The sequence below is a fragment of the Taurulus bubalis genome, assembly GCF_910589615.1.
Source record: "Taurulus bubalis genome assembly, chromosome: 14".
Taxonomy (NCBI): domain Eukaryota; kingdom Metazoa; phylum Chordata; class Actinopteri; order Perciformes; family Cottidae; genus Taurulus; species Taurulus bubalis.
In genome coordinates this window covers 15,942,064-15,961,852 of record NC_136602.1, presented here as the reverse complement: position 1 = coordinate 15,961,852, position 19,789 = coordinate 15,942,064, and the positions used below count along the sequence as shown (strand labels likewise).

The window sequence follows — 19,789 nt, the reverse complement described above, 5'->3', positions numbered from 1 at the left end:
CCACTCTCAGTCAGGATTTCTTCTCTGCGACTGTAGACGTCATGGCAAACAAGGGCAAGATCTTTGGAGTGCCTTTTGACTCTGGTTTATAGGGTATTTCAGAGGAGGAGGAGACATGAGCAAAGGCTGACTGATGTGTCGCCACTGTCCTCCATGACATCAAAAGCATGGAAATTGTGAGACCAATGCTTTAGGAAGTCAGAGGGGACCAACATACAATCCCAACAGCAAGCAGGATTTTAGACACCAGTGGTGACACACTTTCACTGCCAGGTAGATGGAGAAGGCTGTAAGGGGATCTGGCTCTGATGTGTGTCGTTGTGTGGGGCTTTGGCAACATAATTGGACAAATTGGCCAAAACTGCATGCACAATGAATGGTGGTGCTTCCCAGAGAAGAGTGCATAAGCAGAGGTTCTTTGTGTAATGATTCCAAACTGAAGTCTGGAAAACATGCATAATGCACATTTAAAATGCAATTTGCTGTACCCTGACTACTAATTTAATGCAAATACTTTCCGAGCCAAGAAAAGTCGTGGGGACAAGACATGCTTGCATTTCCCACATTGATGTCACAGAAAGCATGCAACAAAATCCAATGCAAAACGACCAGGAAGCCGCCAGTGCTGCAGAGCCATTCATGTCGAAGTAAAAGATTGGTATATGAATGGCCAGTGGCCTAAATCACAGACAGCAAGAAATATATATTTGTGAAAAGTGTGTCACATACAAAATGAGTGAGGCAGCGTGACTCCAGTTGTCTGCATACATCACATTAGAAACACTAATATAACTGGCTCAGTTCTCGAGGCTGCTAATGAGGTGGCTGCCCCTTACACACACATCCTGTCCCCAAAACATCTTACAAGCCTACTAAGCAGGTTTCCTCTCCAAGTTGTGACTGACTAATGCCGAGTTCACACTGAAGGACTTTTCCCCCCCCTACAAAATCGACAAATCAGAGACAGATCTGCGTAGTTTTGGCATTCACGTGTTGTTTACAAGAATAACCATAACGCATAACCGATCTCCAAAGGGGAAACGGTAACGACGTGTGGAAACAGACAGTTTTCTGAACAAGAGTGCCAACAACATCAACATGCATCACTACGCATCTCTTTTTACGTGTCTTTTCTTGACAAAACGTAGTTTGAAAACCTCATCTGGAATTTCTCCTGGTGAAAAATCTTGTAGTGTGTGACCCGGTCGCCAGTCAGTCATGTAGTGAAACCCACAACGACTTCAGGAGACCTGATTACGAGACAGACAGTTGTGTAGTGTGAAATGTCAAGGGGTCTGATGTATTTGAAGGTTGTGTGGTGTGAACTTGGCTTCAGACAGTCAGTGATCTGTGTGTGCACCAAGTCTCCAGCCTAGCTGTCTACAGATGAGAGGATTTGAGTAGTGCCACACATGAAATCTCTCTTTTATGAATCTAAACTTTAGAAGCTAGTTGAGTTCAAGGACAATTCAGACCAATAGGTTATATTGCCCTTCAAATGTAGAAGAAAGACAGGAGAGTTTGTATTGTATAAATACAATTTTATAAGGATAAAAAAAGAAGTAGAAAAAACATAAAGCTTTTGAAAAATATGACTATTCTTGGTTAAAGGCTCTGGTTAAGCTTACTTTTCCAACTATTGGGTCTCACTCCTGCCGCTCCCGTGTGTGTGAATATCTCACTTGAGTTCTATGCTCTGACCTCAGGGTTCCAATATTGGTTCAAGGCTCTGGTTAAGCTGTCCACATTTCTATTTTTGGAGTGCCAAGTGAAATAACCTCTGACTCTCATACTTTTCCGACTATTGGGTCTCCCCCGTGTGTGAATATGGCACTCAAGTCTAGGGCGACACTTATCGGAATGGACCAATGTGATCATGTGAGATGATATACAACGTGTACAATTAGTCGGTGTGTTTCCTGGACCGCTGAATGAGTGCCGTAAAGCCTAGAAAAGCTGTGCAGTTTAAAATAGAAGCACTGTAATAATGGTCAATTATCCATCGGTTTTCGGTCCAGAAACAACCTAGTTGTGTCCACCTCTTTGACCCCTGATCTATAGGCTCTTGTAGCTATATTGCAATCATGGTACATACGTGTGTATTACTAAGTGGTGTTACTAAGAAGAAGAAAAAAGGGTTTAGGTGTAGAACATTTTTATCTATCCAGCATGGCTGACTCTCCAGATCTCTACTTAATTTGGAGTAACAGTTGAATTACTAGAAAACAAAGCAATAGGATATTTCGGTTTAAAACAATGTTGCTTCAGGGTACAAGCTAAGGTAATGAAATACAAGGCAATGAAAGACAAGGCAACAAGTCCACTAAGCCAGGATATTTGGAAAAACTCAACACCAATGTCTCAAATATAAATGTTTTTTTTTTTTTTGCATTTATCGGTTAGGGTTATTGATCGGTAAACGACGGACGGCTATTGGTCCGAAAAGCCAATAAGCCAATAATGATGGAAAGCTATTAGAAAAGCACCGTCTCTGCACATGTTGTTCCTGTAATGTTAACTATGACCTGGGGAAACGTTCATTGATAGGTATGTACTGGCAGAGATGCAATATATAATATGTATTTCTATCATTTGTTTCCAACTGGAACAGAACAATTCACTGCTTCTTGTTTTCTTTTTGTCTGGAAAATATTGTTTTGATTACAGTGTCAATTTGTTATTTGTAATTCACGGAACTGAAAATATAATTTTCTCTATAATTAAATTACTTCTGACTGAAATAATTCACAGAACATTCACTATTTTCAATTGTTAGGTACGCAAGCTATTGTTTTATTTGTTTTAGGGATGTGTAGGATTCTTGGCACCGTTCTGCAGCGTGTCATGTTCAATAGCCTGAGGGGAATATTCAGTGTCGGTGTATTACCCACCAGGGTAGTTTAGCAGATACTCTATATACCTTTAATTAGTATTGTGAAGAAACAACAGCTTCTTATTTCCTGTCAACATCCCCCTCCAGGCTACCAATTAATAAAAAACACCTCAAAGATTAGGTTCTCACCACTGCACAGCAATGAGCTCTAGATGAGATTCTGATTACACCAGAGATTACAAAGAAGACAACGTAATGTGCTTAATGCTAGTGCACAACTCTGATCTGACTGTAAACTGTTCAATGGGACAAAGATAATGTTGAAAAGCACAAGAAGCGCTCTCCCGAACTGAGTTTGTTTTGTTGCGTGCGCTCTGCCACACTATGGCAGAACAGCAGCATGGTCTTATGAAACAAGCTGACATATGTCAAACTCTGCTGCTCCTCCATACTGTACGAATGCCACGGTGCCAGCTCCACATCACATAAAAGGCATGTGGCATGCCTCCTCACAGCTGTAGAATACGTGTCACCATCAGTCAAGTGAACCATCAAGTCTGTGTGTGTATGTGTGTAAAGCAACTTCATGATAATTCAGTATTCCATCAAGCCATCTAAGCCATGTTAGTGATTCTCCACCACTTCATGCTGGGAAAGTACAGCTTGGGCAAAGTTACAGACACGTTACAGCATCCACAGTGGGAGGAAAGGAGACCTGGTTTCCATGCCAACAGGCTTTACCCTCTGCTTCCTGGCACAGAAACCCATTTAAATTCAGACACTCAATCAGTACGAAGAAATTATTGAAAAATAATTAGGGCAGACAGTGACCACTTGTATGGAGTTGGAAGTAGAGAAAAATAGAGTAAAATGAGGACAACCTGAAGACAAACACAATAAAGCCTCATTCAATAGCACAGGAATGATAAAAATAATGAGGAACGGTCCAACTCAGAATCCATACTGAACAGCGAACCAGTAGAAAGCTGTGGAATGTGTGAAAATAAGTACAGATCCACATTCTGCTATACTGTTCAAACACATTCTATAAATATGTAAGATTAGATCTAGATCAGGGACATACGGTCAGGGGAGGCCTGAAAAACTATGATAAATTAAAATAAGAGACAACAAGGTGAGGCAAAGACGAGCTGGGCCTCATCTCAGATTGCACAATCACTAACCAACTGGGTTGAGCGCGTGTGTTTTGCTTTCTCATTGTTGGTCACCACTGTAATATTTGTAGACACTTTTATTATACGTCCTTTCTTTCCATAGACTAGGAATAGGTAGTGTAAGTCACTTATGTGTTGAACCTATTTAGCCTTGCTGATTGACATAAAACCGCAGTGAAAAAGCAGAGAGGCGAACAGTACCTCTGCCTCCTTGGTTTACGCTTGTTCTGCCCTTGCTCTTCTTCTACACTTGGAAAACTAAAAGATGATAGGGAGGGCTTTTACAACAAAGTCAGAGATTTTTGTCCAGAAGGACAGACTACTGGACTTCATTTACAAGTAAAGGTCACACCATGCATACACTGCAGTAAGCTATATAGCCTATTTGTATTTGTATTGAATGCGGATGAATTGTGGAATTGCGATGGCAAATTAAAAGCACACGGAGGGTGCAGAGGAAATGCAGTCTTTCTCTGAGCCGCTATAAATTGGTGAAATCAAATATTTACCTTATTTATGTGTGTGTAAAGAATGCTGAAAGAAAATATGAAAAACAACCAGTAGTCAATGTGCAAGATGCCAATTGAATGGTGATTTAAGCTTCTCTATTGGGTTCTTATATTGGTAAATCTGACCCTGAAAGAGTCCGTGCCTCAGCAGCCACAAACCTCACCGCACGTCACTGATCTAGACCAAGTATGAAGCTTCTAATAAATAGTTCTGATTTCAAACGGATGTCTTCATTTCGTAGTAGAGAAGCATGTGATAAACACCAGGTTCAAACATTATTATTATTATTATTAGTTTTGGGACATCAGTTGAACCTTATGACAAAAAACAATAAACATTTCATATCTGTGCTTTGGAAACACAGACAGTATTATTAGGATAAATTCATTGTTGGTTTTGGTTATATATTAATCTTATTGTCAACAAATCACCTGGGATTTGTTGACAATAAGAATGTATAACATCACCAGAAGAAAGATTATTTATATGAGCATACTATATTGGATATACTGTAATATGTATAAATAGTGCATTGGTTTATGTTGCACGTCTATTCTTAAAGAAAATGATAACTTATTACCATCATTGCATAATCATTTACTCTTATTTTGTCAGCAAATGCATTTATTTAAAAACCATTATACATTGATAACATGGAATAGTTATTTGATTGTACATTTGAAAAGCATTCACCTGCCTAACGACGGATCAGTTAAACATTACATTGAACGTGCTTTTATTCCTGGAAGCCTGTGTGCACATCCGCGGGAATGTTTCCTGAAGCGAAAAGACAGAAGCACTTAAGACTGATTCTCTCATATCTCGGGACACAATGCCTGTTCTAAGCTAGGCCAAGCTTTATTATTTGGACCAAAGTCCAAATATTTTTCAGACCCATTAATTTGTTTCGCTGAGCTGCCTTAAAAAGAAGGCTCGATCCAGGGCAAAGAGGATATTACTTCCATGTGACAGCAGGCTGTTTACTCCAGTGTCTCGTATCCCCTTGGCCTCACGACTGGACCGAGTTTCCCCTCGTATTGATCCAAACCAAACTAAGTGCTCTATGGTCATGCCACCAGAGAGGAAAGGGACAAAACGGTCTGTTGTACTTCCTGCATGTGTGTGTGTGTGTGTGCGTGTGTGTGTGTGTGTGTGTGTGTGTGTGTGTGTGTGTGTGTGCGTGCGTGCGTGCGTGTGGGAGCGCTTATCCGCATCGTAAATCTGGAGGACCATCACGACAATACTGAAACACAAGTGCGCTATACTAAAAGACAATTTAAGAAAAATGCCTGAAGATTTAAAAGAAGCTAAACTGACTCCAAAAAAAATGTTGGATAAAAAATCCACCAGTGTGCAGATTGTTTGTGATCATTTTCTGAACTTAGATTTCTTAGATTCTTCTGTTCTTTTTTTTTATTATTTATTTGAATTCTGGCTTTTGTGGACTGATGCAACAAACATGTCAGTGTGCGTGTCCCTCTGTGTTAGAGTAGCTGTCTTTAGACTACATGAAGAGGGGCCACATGACCGAAACAGGATCCTTTGTCTTTCCTCTGTATGTGCTTAACCAAAATCAGACCCATGTCTAATGCAGATCACACACTGGATACCGAGCCTGGGGCCCAGGCGGACTATTCTCAAGGTACGAGAATGAACATTGACTCAGACTCATAAGAAATTAAGTGAGAGGGGCTCGTCTTTGCCCCTTGGGCAGAGACAATGGAGACTAGACCCATATAACCTCCATTGTTGATACAATATTGACATGGCACTAATAGCTCTGGCTAGAAGACTGGGCGGAGGAGCAATCAGGCGATACTACAATTGCGTGAAGGCCAAGCTCACCCCTTGCTGAAGCCTCTCTACGACCCACTTTAGCTCGACAGTAAACACCATTCTGTTTGTCTCTGTACATTACACTCAGAGGCTCCACCACTTCAGGCAAACCCCCTCAGGAGGTCTAGACTGGAGTTTAAGCCCCCTTCTCCACACACCAAGCCTCAGCTTCTGAATGAAAACGTGCAGTTTTTCTAAACCCTATTAGACCTTTAGAGAAGACAAAATGTAATACGGCAATATCAACTCATACGCTAAGCTTAAAATATGACACTAATAATGTTCTGCTTTGGGCTGATTACCAGCAGTGGTTTGTGCTTGCACAACAGTACTGATGACTTCATCACATAGATACATTTAGTTTGTCTTCTTTCTGACATGCCATTTTATTCCTACTGGCATCAAAAATACCTCGTAGTGATGAGACCAAATGCATGCTTAACACCATTCACAACCATCATAGTTCATCTCACATGCACGAGGATCTGACAGACACTCATCTTGGCCAGTGTGTATTGTATTTCTTGTTCTACCCTAGTTTCACTGACTGCAGGTATCCAGAGGGGATAATTGGTTCTAAAAATACCACTCTAAAGACACCGTGTCCACAGTTCATTCAAAAAAAAAAAAAAAAGTACTGGCACATCACTGGAATGAAGTGTTTGGGAGATGATGAAGAGAAGATCTGAAGATAGTTTTTATATCTATGTCATCATCCCACCAATCATTCTGAACTGAAAGGTGCAGCACTGTTCTGAAAAGTTGTAATACTTTTATCATAACACATTCACAGCCAAGAAACGGTGGATTGCTCTAGAAAGAAATGAAACCCAGTGCAGAGTGTGTGTGGATACATGCCAGGCTCATTGTAGACTGCCGAGGACCTGCAAAAAGTATTTGCAAAAAGCAATAGTATGCAATGAAAACAGGAAAAAACTGGTATGCAAATGTTGTCACGAAGGGGAAGCAAACATTAGTGATTAGCGACTAAATACATGATCTATTCATCCATTATCAGAAATGATGTATCCTTTTCAGGGTCGCGGGTGGGGGGTGGGGGGGTAGAGTTGCATGTCTTTGGACTGTGGGAGGAAGCTGGAGGAAACCCGCGTTGACATGAAGAGAACATGCAAACTCCAGACAGAAGGGATCAACTCGGGCCCTCTTGCTGTGAGGCGACAGGGCTAGTAGCCCCTCGACCAGTGCAGTGGGTAAATGCATGATGTCATTATTCTAAAGATAATTCTTCTGATATGTGAACTTACAATATTCTACTGTTGACTTATCCTCTTTAATTGTTTTAATTCTTAAAATAAATAAGTGTTTCCTCATAATAATGAAAACCGTGTTAACACATTCATTATAATAAATTAACTGCAAGTTATTATTGGGTGCACTACAGTAAACTGAAGTTCACAACACTCAATTTACAATAAAACAGCACACAAATATCAATACGAAGTATTCTGCTCTAAATGAATGACATCTTGAATGTACATGAGCTGTATTGTACTATCAGACATCATATTAGTTCCCTTATGATTTGTAACTGACGGCCGTACTATGCATGCTATGAATGTTACGGGGCCGGGGGCTGAGGAATGGAGGTTTTCTCCGTGTGAGAGGGCAGACTACCCACTGGAGAAATATGAGGTAATGCGGCAAGCTCCCCATTTAGGTTGCTTTATCAGAGACCCATTGCTCTATTGTAAATTGCCTGCGTCTCAGCTTATGCAAATATATCTGGTAAAAAAGTGATATTTTCCTCAGAGACGCTGCTCTCGTTCCTTTGCCGCTCCCCCTTCTCCTCTATATTCCCATGCCAATCCATCAACACAGATAAAACCACCGTCTCTAGCTTAATTTTTCCTTCTCATAGCATTTCCTTGGCAACGCGAGGAGGTCTCGCATCACTATTCAGTTCATCCTTGGTGAAAGAGATTCTTGGAAAGTATGTTTTTTTGTGGTTACATATTGCATCCCTCGGAACTGCTTATTGATCTGTCCTATTGTTTTGTCAGGTCAGTAGGAATAATGAGACTAGCTGCAGTAACTAGACTCAGCAGGACGAGCACTTCTGCTCCGATACTATATACGTACTTGTGCATGTTCTGGTAACTGCTCTGCTCCTACTGCTGGAAATGAGCTGTATTGGCCTGCTTAGAATGAATATGTATGACGGGAAGAAAGATCCAAACTGCTTTTCTTTTCTCTTTAACGCACACGGATGGTTCACGAGGAGTTCGCCATCTAAAATATCCCTCTACACCTCAAGCCCCACTGCTGTGTTGATCCAAACATAGTCTGAGGAATGAAAGGGAGAGTGAAATGGGCTGAGACGGGCTAGGATCAGGACGGGCTTCACTCGACTCACATCTCATGGACAGAAGAATCCTTTTAGCGTTATCATAGGGAGCAGATATGTTCGCCGTATGGGGCTGCATTGGAATCTATTAACATGTTCTGTTGATAACAAAAGATGGGGTCTTGCCAAGCTGGTAGAAGTGACACAGAATGCATTAACATTTATGGTGCTCTCTCCTCCCTCTTGTGTCATCTCCAGAGTGCCCACTCTGTTCTTTTCTCCTTAATGCAGTTCAGCACATTGCCCATTCACCCCTTACTGTGTGAACCGCTGCAGAAGAAAATAATGACCAAAAAAAAAATCCCCAGTGCATGTTTTGCATAAGGAAGTAGCCCATTTTCTAAAAGGAGCAGAAGACATTACCCTAGTTCTCTCAAAAGCTAAGCATTAATGAGCACTGAGTCCCTTAAACAAAACGCCTATTTAACTGTCTTTAACTGAGATTAATATCATATAACTTTTAAATTGCACAATGTGGCTCAAAGTAAGTTAAATCTTTATAGTGTGTTTGAGGTTTTAATTTTTGAGGCCACAGTGTTAGCCACTCGACCACAGTGTAGTGCGTAAATACATGATGTGATACTCTATTTTTTTAAAGATAACTTTTGATATTTGAATTTAAGATTATTTTTTTACTTTTTACATATCATTTTAGCTCAGAATCCTAAACTTAACATTTTATTAAACTGTATTTTTCAAGGAAAGGCTTGAGTAGCTATCTGTTGTCGAGTTGTCGTTTTAATTCTTAAAGTATTGTCATAACGAAAACTGTGTTAACACATTAATAACAATAAATGAACTGCAAGTCACACTCTGAAGTTTACAATAATCAATTTAGAGTACAAAATATCAAGACACAAAATGATTTACATTTTGAATTCACATGAGCTGTAGGACATAATATCAGTTCCCTTATGATTTGTGACTGACGGCTGTACAACGCATCCCGGCTCTGAATGTTACGGGACTACCCACTAGAGAAATATGAGGTAATGCAGCAAGCTCCCCATCTAAGGTGTGTTTGAGGTTTTAATTTGTATGGGTCAATGCAATATGAAACAGCATAAAATTGCAATAATTTATAAGTCCATTTCTGGTTATTCAGTTTGCTTGATGAACTTGTTTTTGATGTTTTATTTAGCAGAACACAATGTTTGTTGCTCCCTCTAGTGGTACATCTCTCAAACTTTAATGAGCTTTCACTGAACTGTCAGCCAGATGTCCCAATCCTAAACTACTCTGCCCTGCAGAGTTGAGACGGCTCTCGGCACCGTCAGTGAAGACAATGTATATTCAAGTTGGTTGAAGATTCCTTCTAATTGACCGAGTGACAGTGCACAGCACAGTTTTGAGGCCACAGTGTTAGCCACTCGACCACAGTGTAGTGCGTAAATACATGATGTTATAGTGTTCAATTGGAGAGTTGACAAAGCAAGTTTGTCTTATTTCTGGCAAACATCGTGATTCATGAGGACACAAATACATATAGCACACGGGCAGGAAACTATAATGAGCTGGAACACCAATGCTGTGTGAAAGCATAGGATGAAAATGTCCCTGCTGTTGATGACAACACCCACCTTTAAACGTCCGATACCAAGAATCTCCTGGACGAGTTGAATTAGCTCCAGAGATGGAACGAATTATACGTCTAATGCTTTGAGTTGTGTATGAAGTATGTTTTGTATGTATTTGTCTGACTCATTCAAGTTAAAAATGTAAAGTTGAAGCCTACCGTCATTACAGAGCGGTCCTCCGAATGTCGTCATGCTGCAGTCACAGCTGAAGCCCTCCCACTGCTGAAGACACACACCCTGGTTGGCACACGAGTCCTCTTGGCACGTCGTGCTGGGGCCTGAAAATGAAGACAAATGGCAACTTGCTGAGCAGACTTTTACAATAACAGGCAGCACATTCTGCAGATTGACCCTGCAGTGAAATTAAATGTCACGCCGAACACACAGACAATAGGCTTCTGCAAATGGAAGCATACACAGAACAAACACACATATGCTGTGCAAACACTACACAACTATGTGTTTAGCCATATTGTGTATTCCTTCTATAAAAACTGCTTCAAATTCACAGATTGAAGCCAAACTGACTGCATAAAGCCTTCAGTGAATTAAACAGTTTCCAGTAAACAGACGCAACAAAAACCTCACACATGTACAAAAACTGCATTTTGTTTTAAATAGCTTTAGGATTAAAGTGTTATTAGTGATTTCCGACATTTAATATTTCAGAACAGCAGAGTGCACAATATTAAATGAAATGTTGCGATTTGGGTTACAGACACTATTTACATCAAGCTTTTGTACAATACAGCATGTATTTAAACTAAGATAAAAAGATAACTTAAAAAAATCTAATATAATCTCTTTTTCCAGAGATTGATCAAAGATTACAACAAGAATAAAAAAAATATAACATTTATAAACAATGGCGATATAAAAAGAAATTCTTATGGATATAATATTAGCATCAGTGCAAAACAATATAGCAATAAACTAATAATAGCAACCAAAAGCAATAAACTAAAATAGAAAAATGTTAATTACAACATAAGAATTCAAAATGACATTAAAAGTAATACTAACACCAGTGCCTCAAAGAATAAAAATAAAGATAGAGAAAGTAAAATATGTTAAAAAAGTAATGAAAAGTAATTTCACATATGATATATATGTACATATATACTAGCGTCTAGATTTGATGTACCTTCAATATTGTTACACCTGTGAGGTAATGCGTCTACAAACTATAGTCCACACTATAATGCAGTTCACCTTTCCTTCTTCAAACAGCAACGTGTCCCTGACCACCTGCAGTCAGGACGCACGTTACTACCAGCTGGGAATGGGCTCATAGAACAATGATGCTCAGTAGGGGCCGGAGTTATCAATGTGCTTTTTAATAGCAATGTAATAGTGCTTCCAGATGTGTTTGAGCTCAAAGTATTTGTGCATCTCTTATTTCCATCATTCCACCCACGTATCAGTCAGTCAGTCTGAGTCCGAGTGACAGTGATACCAAGTTTTTTCAGTTAATGGAGAAATGTTAGTGGAATGGCACTGGTTAGTATGGATGATTGTTGTTATTATATATAAAGATATATATTTTAATGAATAAATATGTAAAATATATTAATTATGGGATTAGTTTGGCTTCAATTATTCAATTTGTATCATGAATTGTCAACAACTGGATAGTTGGTATAGGTTAATGCCACATGGATTTATAATCTGAATAATGACACACAATACTACAGATTTTCTACATGGAGCACTCCTTACAGCCAGAATTACCCACGGAGAACACATCTACCTTTTCAATAGTTGTTTTATTACAATGACGAAGTGGATATTTATCCTTTTGTATATTTATTCATTCTTGTCATATTTTAAAATGAGTCGCTCAGCTATTGAATACAGATATACATGAGAAACGTTACGTGATTGGTGTAGATCATTCAAGGTTAAAAATACAATTAAAAAAAGCTGGACAGTGTTTGTTTTGCAACAAGAAAAAGAAGCAGCTTGATTCACGATGTCTCTGAAAAACTTTGGAATTTATGTAAATATAAATTGCATCAAACCGCATGATACACTTGTGATTCCACTGCTTACAAAGTCTTTCATATTATATACACCTAATGCACCACAGATGTAATGGGGTTTATTTGTCTTGACTTAAAAATTAGATGTGTATTGGCATACATATAGATATTTCTGGAGAATATAAGACATCAGAATTTCAATTGATTAAGATTCAGAATTATACTTAATTTTTCGGAGAAGACCTCATTTCTGTAACGTTTTCTAAGCATGAAGTGGAGAATAATTGAATTATGTAATTTCAATTGATGTCGATTACAAATCCAGTAACTATAACGTAATTATATTGCTTTATATTTATCAATATGCATCTGAATTTAATTAAATTACTGACTGCTGGTGCTTCGTTTTGATTACAGGAATATATGGCATTAGTAAACATGGGACTTATAACAACAATGATTAATGTCATGTAAAACATGAAAATGACTGAGGTTTGAGTTAACATCTTGATTATTTTCATGCAAGTATAAAGTCATGCAAAAGTATTTCTAATAAAAAAAACATACATAACCACAGCAAAAACTAAAGCCCAATATAGGCAACACACAATATGCAGGTGTAAATCAAAACGTGATCCCCATAGCCTTTAATACAAGATGGTAATGGTACTTGTATTCCTATGGAACTAAAGCCCATTCCCTACAGCAGGGGGGTGAATTCAAATTAGGCAGATCTCTTGTTCAGGGAGTGGAAAGTGTGGAGGTAGAGACTGAAGACGTGGGGGGCGGAGGCATTGCAGATGCAAAGGGAGGAAGGACATAGGACTCTGGATCAAACACACAAAGCTATCTACCTTGCAAGTCAGCTTTCATCAATGCAACTTTTGTCAGCAAAATAATAGGAAAGGAAAAGGCAAAGTATACCAGCTGTTAGTAAAGGATCAAGACGTCAGAGACGGAGGAACAGAAACACAGACTGTTGAAGCAGGAGCGAGAGTGAGGAATGAGGCCGATGTCGGTCCTCAGAAGGAGCCAGAGGGGACAAGTTGTATTGTATGGTGCAGACCAGATTAATCTAAACTGAAATAGCAACTACTCTCCAAATCATCAGCAATATGAAGAAAACACATCATCAAGTCATTATTATAGGAATTAAATATGCTTTGCCCATTATATTTGGGAAAATCTACAGTTATAGAAAAGAAAGTATTTTCTCTCTTTATATTCAGAAATGATACCTGCCGTAGCAATATACAAAATACTATCTGCGACTATATACTACCTTTTGACACCTGTAGTACAGTTAAATAGATGCGTTATAAAAGAAGCCATTTTCCATTGACAGCGACCATTGATGCTATGTGGCGCAAAACAAAAACAGAAAGCTTGACGGACCCACAGAGGGCGCTGGATTTGATTACACTAGTAATGTCGGAACATGAGAAGATCAGAAGTTGCGTACTTAAAAAAATACGATGAATTGACAAATCAAACTAAGTGTAGTGAAGTTGAAAAATAAATCGAATATTGTCTCTGGATGTGGTGCACACATTAGACTGGGCAAATTATATTTATGCATGCAACAAAGGCTTCATACATAATTCAAAAGGATTGCTTCTGGCAAACTCTCAGATCCAGCAAGCATGCATAGAGCAAAACAGAATGGGGCTAAAATGGGAAATAACACTGGCAGTACAAATATGGCAAAGAGAATAATCAGATTATGGCTAAGTGAAACAGAAATAGTAGTGTCAGAGCCTGATGCATTCTAACAGAATACTAACACACTTTATGGATGTTAAATGATGTGTCACAGGTTGGCAATGTGGCTGTGTTTTCACTTGTATGCGTGTCCTCGTCGGACAAGCACTAGAATGAGAGAACTGAGCCGCATTACGGCGCTGCATGGTGCCCCTTCAGGATAGTTTCGTGATAATGAGGGGAAACCAAAGTAACTATGAGACTTTATCAGATAAATCAGGTTTAAATGAAACATCTCAGACCAATACAATTCAAACCTGAGCTTCAGTTAGCGCATGTAGTGAACTCCAGAGACAAAAAAAAGTTTGAAAGCAACAGACAGAAGACAACACGTTTCCTTAGCGGGCTGAGAGACTACTCACCTTCACATCCTCTCTCTATCTGTCCCACACAGTCCAGAGCATCCGACATCAAGTCTGGGAGCCGGCCGTTCAGATCCACCGACGCTAGACAACCTTGAAAACCCTCCTTGGCGTGCACCAGTTTGGGCAGCTCCTTGAACATCTCCTTAGCCACCCCACCAATATAAAGGTGACCTGTGCAGAAATATGACAATACTGACCCCTAGTGGACACAAAACACAGTACCAAGCTTCCCATAGAATGCTTGTTAAAAAGTGCATCACTTCAAACAACATTTCCTGACTAAAGAAACCTTGTGTCATCTTTCATTAATGATGATGGTTGTTTGACACGGTAAAGGTTGTTATCCACATGAAAAAGCGCAGGAAGATAATCCTTAGTGTTGTTTCAGAAAACCAAGTGTGTCAAATGTAATAAAATATCAATATTGTGTGTAATTTGTTATCCGTCTCATTAACAATTAAAAAAAAACTATAATAACAACATTATTTAAGGTTGCACATTAGTTTTGCCTATATCTTTTCAGTAAAAAAAGGTTTAATCTCGTTAACTGATAATTGTTTTAAATCCCTTTAATAAAATGCTGGTCCACTAAGCACAAATTGTCCTTCCTATGAACTCCCTGCTGCACACGCAAACCGATAGTGTTGGCTACCGAACAGATGGGGGCTGAGCTTTTTGCTCAAGGGTACATCAGTAGTGGTAATGAGTGAGAGCATAGCTTTTTCCCTCCACGCCTGCAGGGTTGCTGGTGCAACCTTTCAGTCACACACCTGCTTCTCTCACCTCTAGGCCACTGCTGCCCCAATTTAATGGAATCTGTAGTATGTATGTATATATATATATATATATATATATATATATATATATATATATATATATATATAAATAAATAAATGCATTATGCCTACGCACCCTTCAGGTCCAGGTTCTTGGCTCCTGTGGTCGTCTGTGTGGTGATCTTGGTATCAATCTTGACCATGTGGAGGTTGTTGGTGTCTCTGGAGATTATGACGTTGTGCCAGTGGTTGTCGTTCAGGGGCTTGTTTGAGTTGCCTTTGATCAAGTGGGCTCCATTTCCCAGGTCAGACACATAGTGCAGGTACCTGGAACCGGATATTTCACAATATGAGTCGATGGGACCACGGACAGCAGTGGAAGGACATGAAAGCATGGCACTATACCAAAGGCTCTGTCCAAAAATATGCATGTATTCATTAAAGTCCAGTTTATATACGGAGCCTTTGCGTAACAGACAAAATTCATCCGATTTGAACAAGAACAATAAAATCTAGAAATAGAAAAATAAAAAAGTTTAAAAAACCTCTGATAACTAGAGCAAGAGTGTGTGCTTGTTGTTGTGTGCCTGTGTGTTCAAATGTGCAGATATGAGAGTATCAGAAAGTGCAGCTGTCTAAAAAGGAGCTAAATAATTGGCAGGTTGCAGCATTAACAAAAGGTTGTGGGCTGTGCTGAGGAAAATTGGTCTTGAATTCTTTGGTTTACAGGCAATTTCTGATTTGCATGCTTATTTTAATTAAATTGTATGACTTTAATGTTTAGCATATTGAATAATACTTTAACTCCAGGCAATACTTAAAAGAAGGTCATTCTATACAGCATTTCAGCAAGAAGAAATGTGCCGTTGTGTGGTTGATTTCCTTTTATGTTGGGTATTTGTTGTGCCTTCATGAAGATTAAAAAGAACAGTAATAGCCCCCAGCTCTTTCAGTAAATATTCTGGCATAGAGGTGATAAGAAAATAATTTGAATTCCTATGGTAAAGGCGTCAAAGCTGTCAGGAATTATATTTGGTTTGGAAACTGTCATGTTGTATGAAGAGCTGCATTATACAACTGTATTCCATTCATATGGACAACTTAATAAACTACTCTTAAACTAATTAAACAGTTGAAATGGTTACTTGTCTTTACACCTGGCGGCAGGTAAGATTGCCCTATACATTAAGTAAAGTGTGCAAAGAGAAGAGCTGTGTGGTTACTGGAGCATGAGCAGCTACCTCTTATGAACCAAAACAAGAAAGCCACCCACTCAAATGTAAACTTATTGAAAAAAAATTCCCTGAAAACATATCGGAGTACTGGAAATATTGTTGTTTGACAATTCATTTGTCTACATTTACTTTACCTGGGCTTTTTTAGACCCCGAAGTGGCAAACCACAATACATTGTCTTCCTTTTTAAACACATTTGTGAGCATTTTTGGTGCAGGAGTCCTCACTGTCCACAGACTAGATCTGCTGTACACATATGGGAGAACAGTCGGATGAGGTTTTTGCATCCACTCACCCTTTGACCAGCTCCACCACAATGAAGTCATTCCCATCCCCGCTGTTGAACAGGATGAGGCCGTCGGAGGAGGTGGTTTTAAACTGAAAGAAAAGGTGCATGGAGTAGTAGGCCTGCAGAGTAGTGAGGGTCACATAGCTGGAGCGCGACTTGAAGGTGACGGGGTCAGCGATGATGTTCTTGAAGCCGATCATGGCATTGAGCTCACAGTAATCAATGTCCCCATTTTTACAGAGGTCTATGTAGGCCATGCCGTTGAAAGAGAGGCTCTGGAGGTGGCCGATGAAGTTGGACGGCACCATGGACATGAAGCGCTTCTCAGTCACAATGCCTGTCTCAATGTTATGGAACTCCAGTTGGGTGTGGTCACCTGCCATTTGACCTTTGATCAGCAGAGGGAGGGAGAAAGGATGTTAATGCAACAATTACATTATTTACAATGTTTGTTAAAGGGGGAGGGGGGAAAGATGTGCAGGAGTTAATATAACACATGTACAGACCAAATTGTTGAAACAAAAGTTTAAATTTAGATTTTCTGTGAATAAGTCATTAAAACTGGCTGCTTTTTTAAGGGGTTGAGCAATACAGAAGTCTGAAATGTACAAAACAGAACAGTACACACCAAATGTCAAAGATAACTTCCCCTTAAGTCTGTCTACATAGTTTTGTTGTCAAATGTACAGCTATATTAACTTAAATGGGAAACATTCTCCCACTATGACAAATTCCGCACATTGTGGCTTTTTGCAGCCATTCTTGGTGTTCCGTTAAAGGACATGTTTTAACATTGACTTATAAGTTTCAAACGGCATCAAAAAGCATTCGGTCAGAGGATCATGAGGAGAAGTACCTTCCACAGACTGCAGATCATCTACGGTCAGTTTCAAACTCTTGCCCCTCCTGAACACACGTACCGTGTGCCACTCATTATCGTTCAGATTCTGACCCGCAAAAATAGTCTCTGGGCCTTTGCCTGCAGGATAGTCCAAACAACGGTTAACACACATGCATGCATGCATGCATACAGTAGAAAGCACAGATATTATCAGACAGGCTGAGAGATAGAGAGGAGGGAGATCAAAAGAAGGACAAAGTGAAGGAGTTGAGTAGTTTGACAGAGGCAGAAAACATTAAGGTAAACATCGTTAATGGGGCATAAAAGCACATCGTTCTGACTTGCATTTCCTGCCCTGATCGCCCCATTAGATAAGGCATCACATTTCTGAATTCTCCCGTCATTATTGCCGACAATATTAAACCTGACTGTTTTGTTGTAAATGTATAGTGTTTAATAGAAACGGGAGGAATAGACATTTCATTATAGCTGGTCTTTTATTTCTTGTGATATCGCTGTGTTCCTATAAGGCCACTTGGTGGCAGCATATAACAGCCAAAAGCCCACGACGGAGCAAAGCACTAAACCACCGGGAATCACTCTCCATCTTGTGCAACCCAGTTTTTGATTTCTCTGTCCACCACGTGACATGAAACGGTAGTATTGAAATAAACACTTGCATAACAGAAGCAGTGTCCTTGGTGGTGAAAAGAACCCATTAAAAGACAAAATAGACAACTGTCCCTGGAAATTCAGTGTTACAAAAAAAACAGGAAATACAGAATGTGATTTGTATCAGCACCCTTGAAAATAAATGGGTGTTTTGGAAAAGGAGCCGTTCACTGAACATGAAAGAAACTGCACAAATTCTATTCAATGCCCTCTCATTAATCCATAAATAATACAAAATGAACATTCAACTGATTAATATTTAACGAATAACAATACTTCACATCTCTGAATCATCCCTTCACTGACTGCTGAAACCAGCATATTCATTTTGCATTAAGTGTGTCACTGCTAGTGGGCAGAAATGGAGATGTCACACAGAATCAAGGTGCCAAAAAACCTCAAGAAGAGATAATCAGATTTAGAATCCGAGCTGAATCCGAGCGACTGCACCAAATCTGCGTGATCTCGAGCAGAAAGAAAAGAAATAGAAATTACAACACTGGTCTAATATGGGGAACACATCATGTTTTGCATGCAGCCTCCGTCTTAGAGCATCCTTGACTTGCCGTATACAAACTCTGATGTTCCCCTGCTGCGCATACATAACCCAACAGGCCAATGAGAACTAGCCACTGTGACGTGACTAAAACCCTCAGGCTACGCATACCTTGTCCACTGTGGGGAGTCTTTCAGATGGGTGCCATCTTCATTCCCATGCACCCATTTGTGGCTATTTATTTCCTCCTTTTCTGCAATCTGCAAAGCCCCGATGCAATGTGTATGCAAATGTGAGGGTGCCAAAGTACTGGGACACAGTCAATCTCAGAGGCACAGTTGCGCTTTGTAAGCACTAAACACCGGGGCAGGATTGAAACCAGACGACTGGTGAGGGATTAGGGAGGAGAGATATGAAATAATGGGATGGAGTTGGACTTGAAAGCATGCTTGATCTTTGCCTTCCATCATCCTGTCCCGCTCTCCAAGGAGAAAAGAAAGGGGAAAAGAGGTCAATCGTATTAAGGTGCACAACGTTCACTACAGTAGGGCCTGGGTTTATGCCTGCAGTGCAGTCTGTGGTCCAAACCGCCAGCTGCTGGCCATACATTAAGGTCCTTCAGCCCACTGTCTGCCGCGTCCATCCCTCTCTAGTGCCTCACTGATGGTGATCTATCTGCAGTGATGGATCCGCAGTGATCTCTCCCTGCCTCATTGACTTCATGCCCACAGGAACAGTAGAGAACTGTGGCATGGGGCAGCATGAGAAGATGCGATTATCCAGTCAATCAGCTTCGGCTAGCTGGATGACAGGCCCGATACTGGTGCTGCCTGCACACCACTGTGACTCACCCAGGTGGAGCGGAGGGGTCACTCGATGACCAAGCAGCCGGCCACAGCGCTCGGCAACATGCTTGCTCGATCAATGCCTTGCTCGCTAAAAAGCTATCATTCAGGTTAAATAGTGTTAAAACAATAAATGATGACAATCAATACTAATCTGCAGTTGCTGGCCATTTGAGTTTTTTTGTTCTATAAACTGAGACTGCTCGATACTGAACATGTTTAAAGGTTGTT

The 19,789-nt window shown here is 39.9% G+C and overlaps 1 protein-coding gene across 10 annotated transcripts in view; it reads right to left on the bottom strand.

The window, feature by feature from the left end:
• Positions 1-19,789, bottom strand: part of LOC306746766 (neurexin-1a-like) — a gene marked incomplete at both ends in the record, with an annotated part of 231,168 nt that overhangs the window by 104,921 nt on the left and 106,458 nt on the right. For all 10 annotated transcript variants that reach the window (XM_079229727.1, XM_079229729.1, XM_079229730.1 and 7 more), the window contains 5 exons: positions 10,455-10,574; positions 14,402-14,575; positions 15,317-15,507; positions 16,711-17,092; positions 17,561-17,683. In XM_079229727.1, the coding sequence (XP_079085853.1) occupies positions 10,455-10,574; positions 14,402-14,575; positions 15,317-15,507; positions 16,711-17,092; positions 17,561-17,683 (990 nt within the window). The remainder of the gene's footprint in view (positions 1-10,454; positions 10,575-14,401; positions 14,576-15,316; positions 15,508-16,710; positions 17,093-17,560; positions 17,684-19,789) is intronic.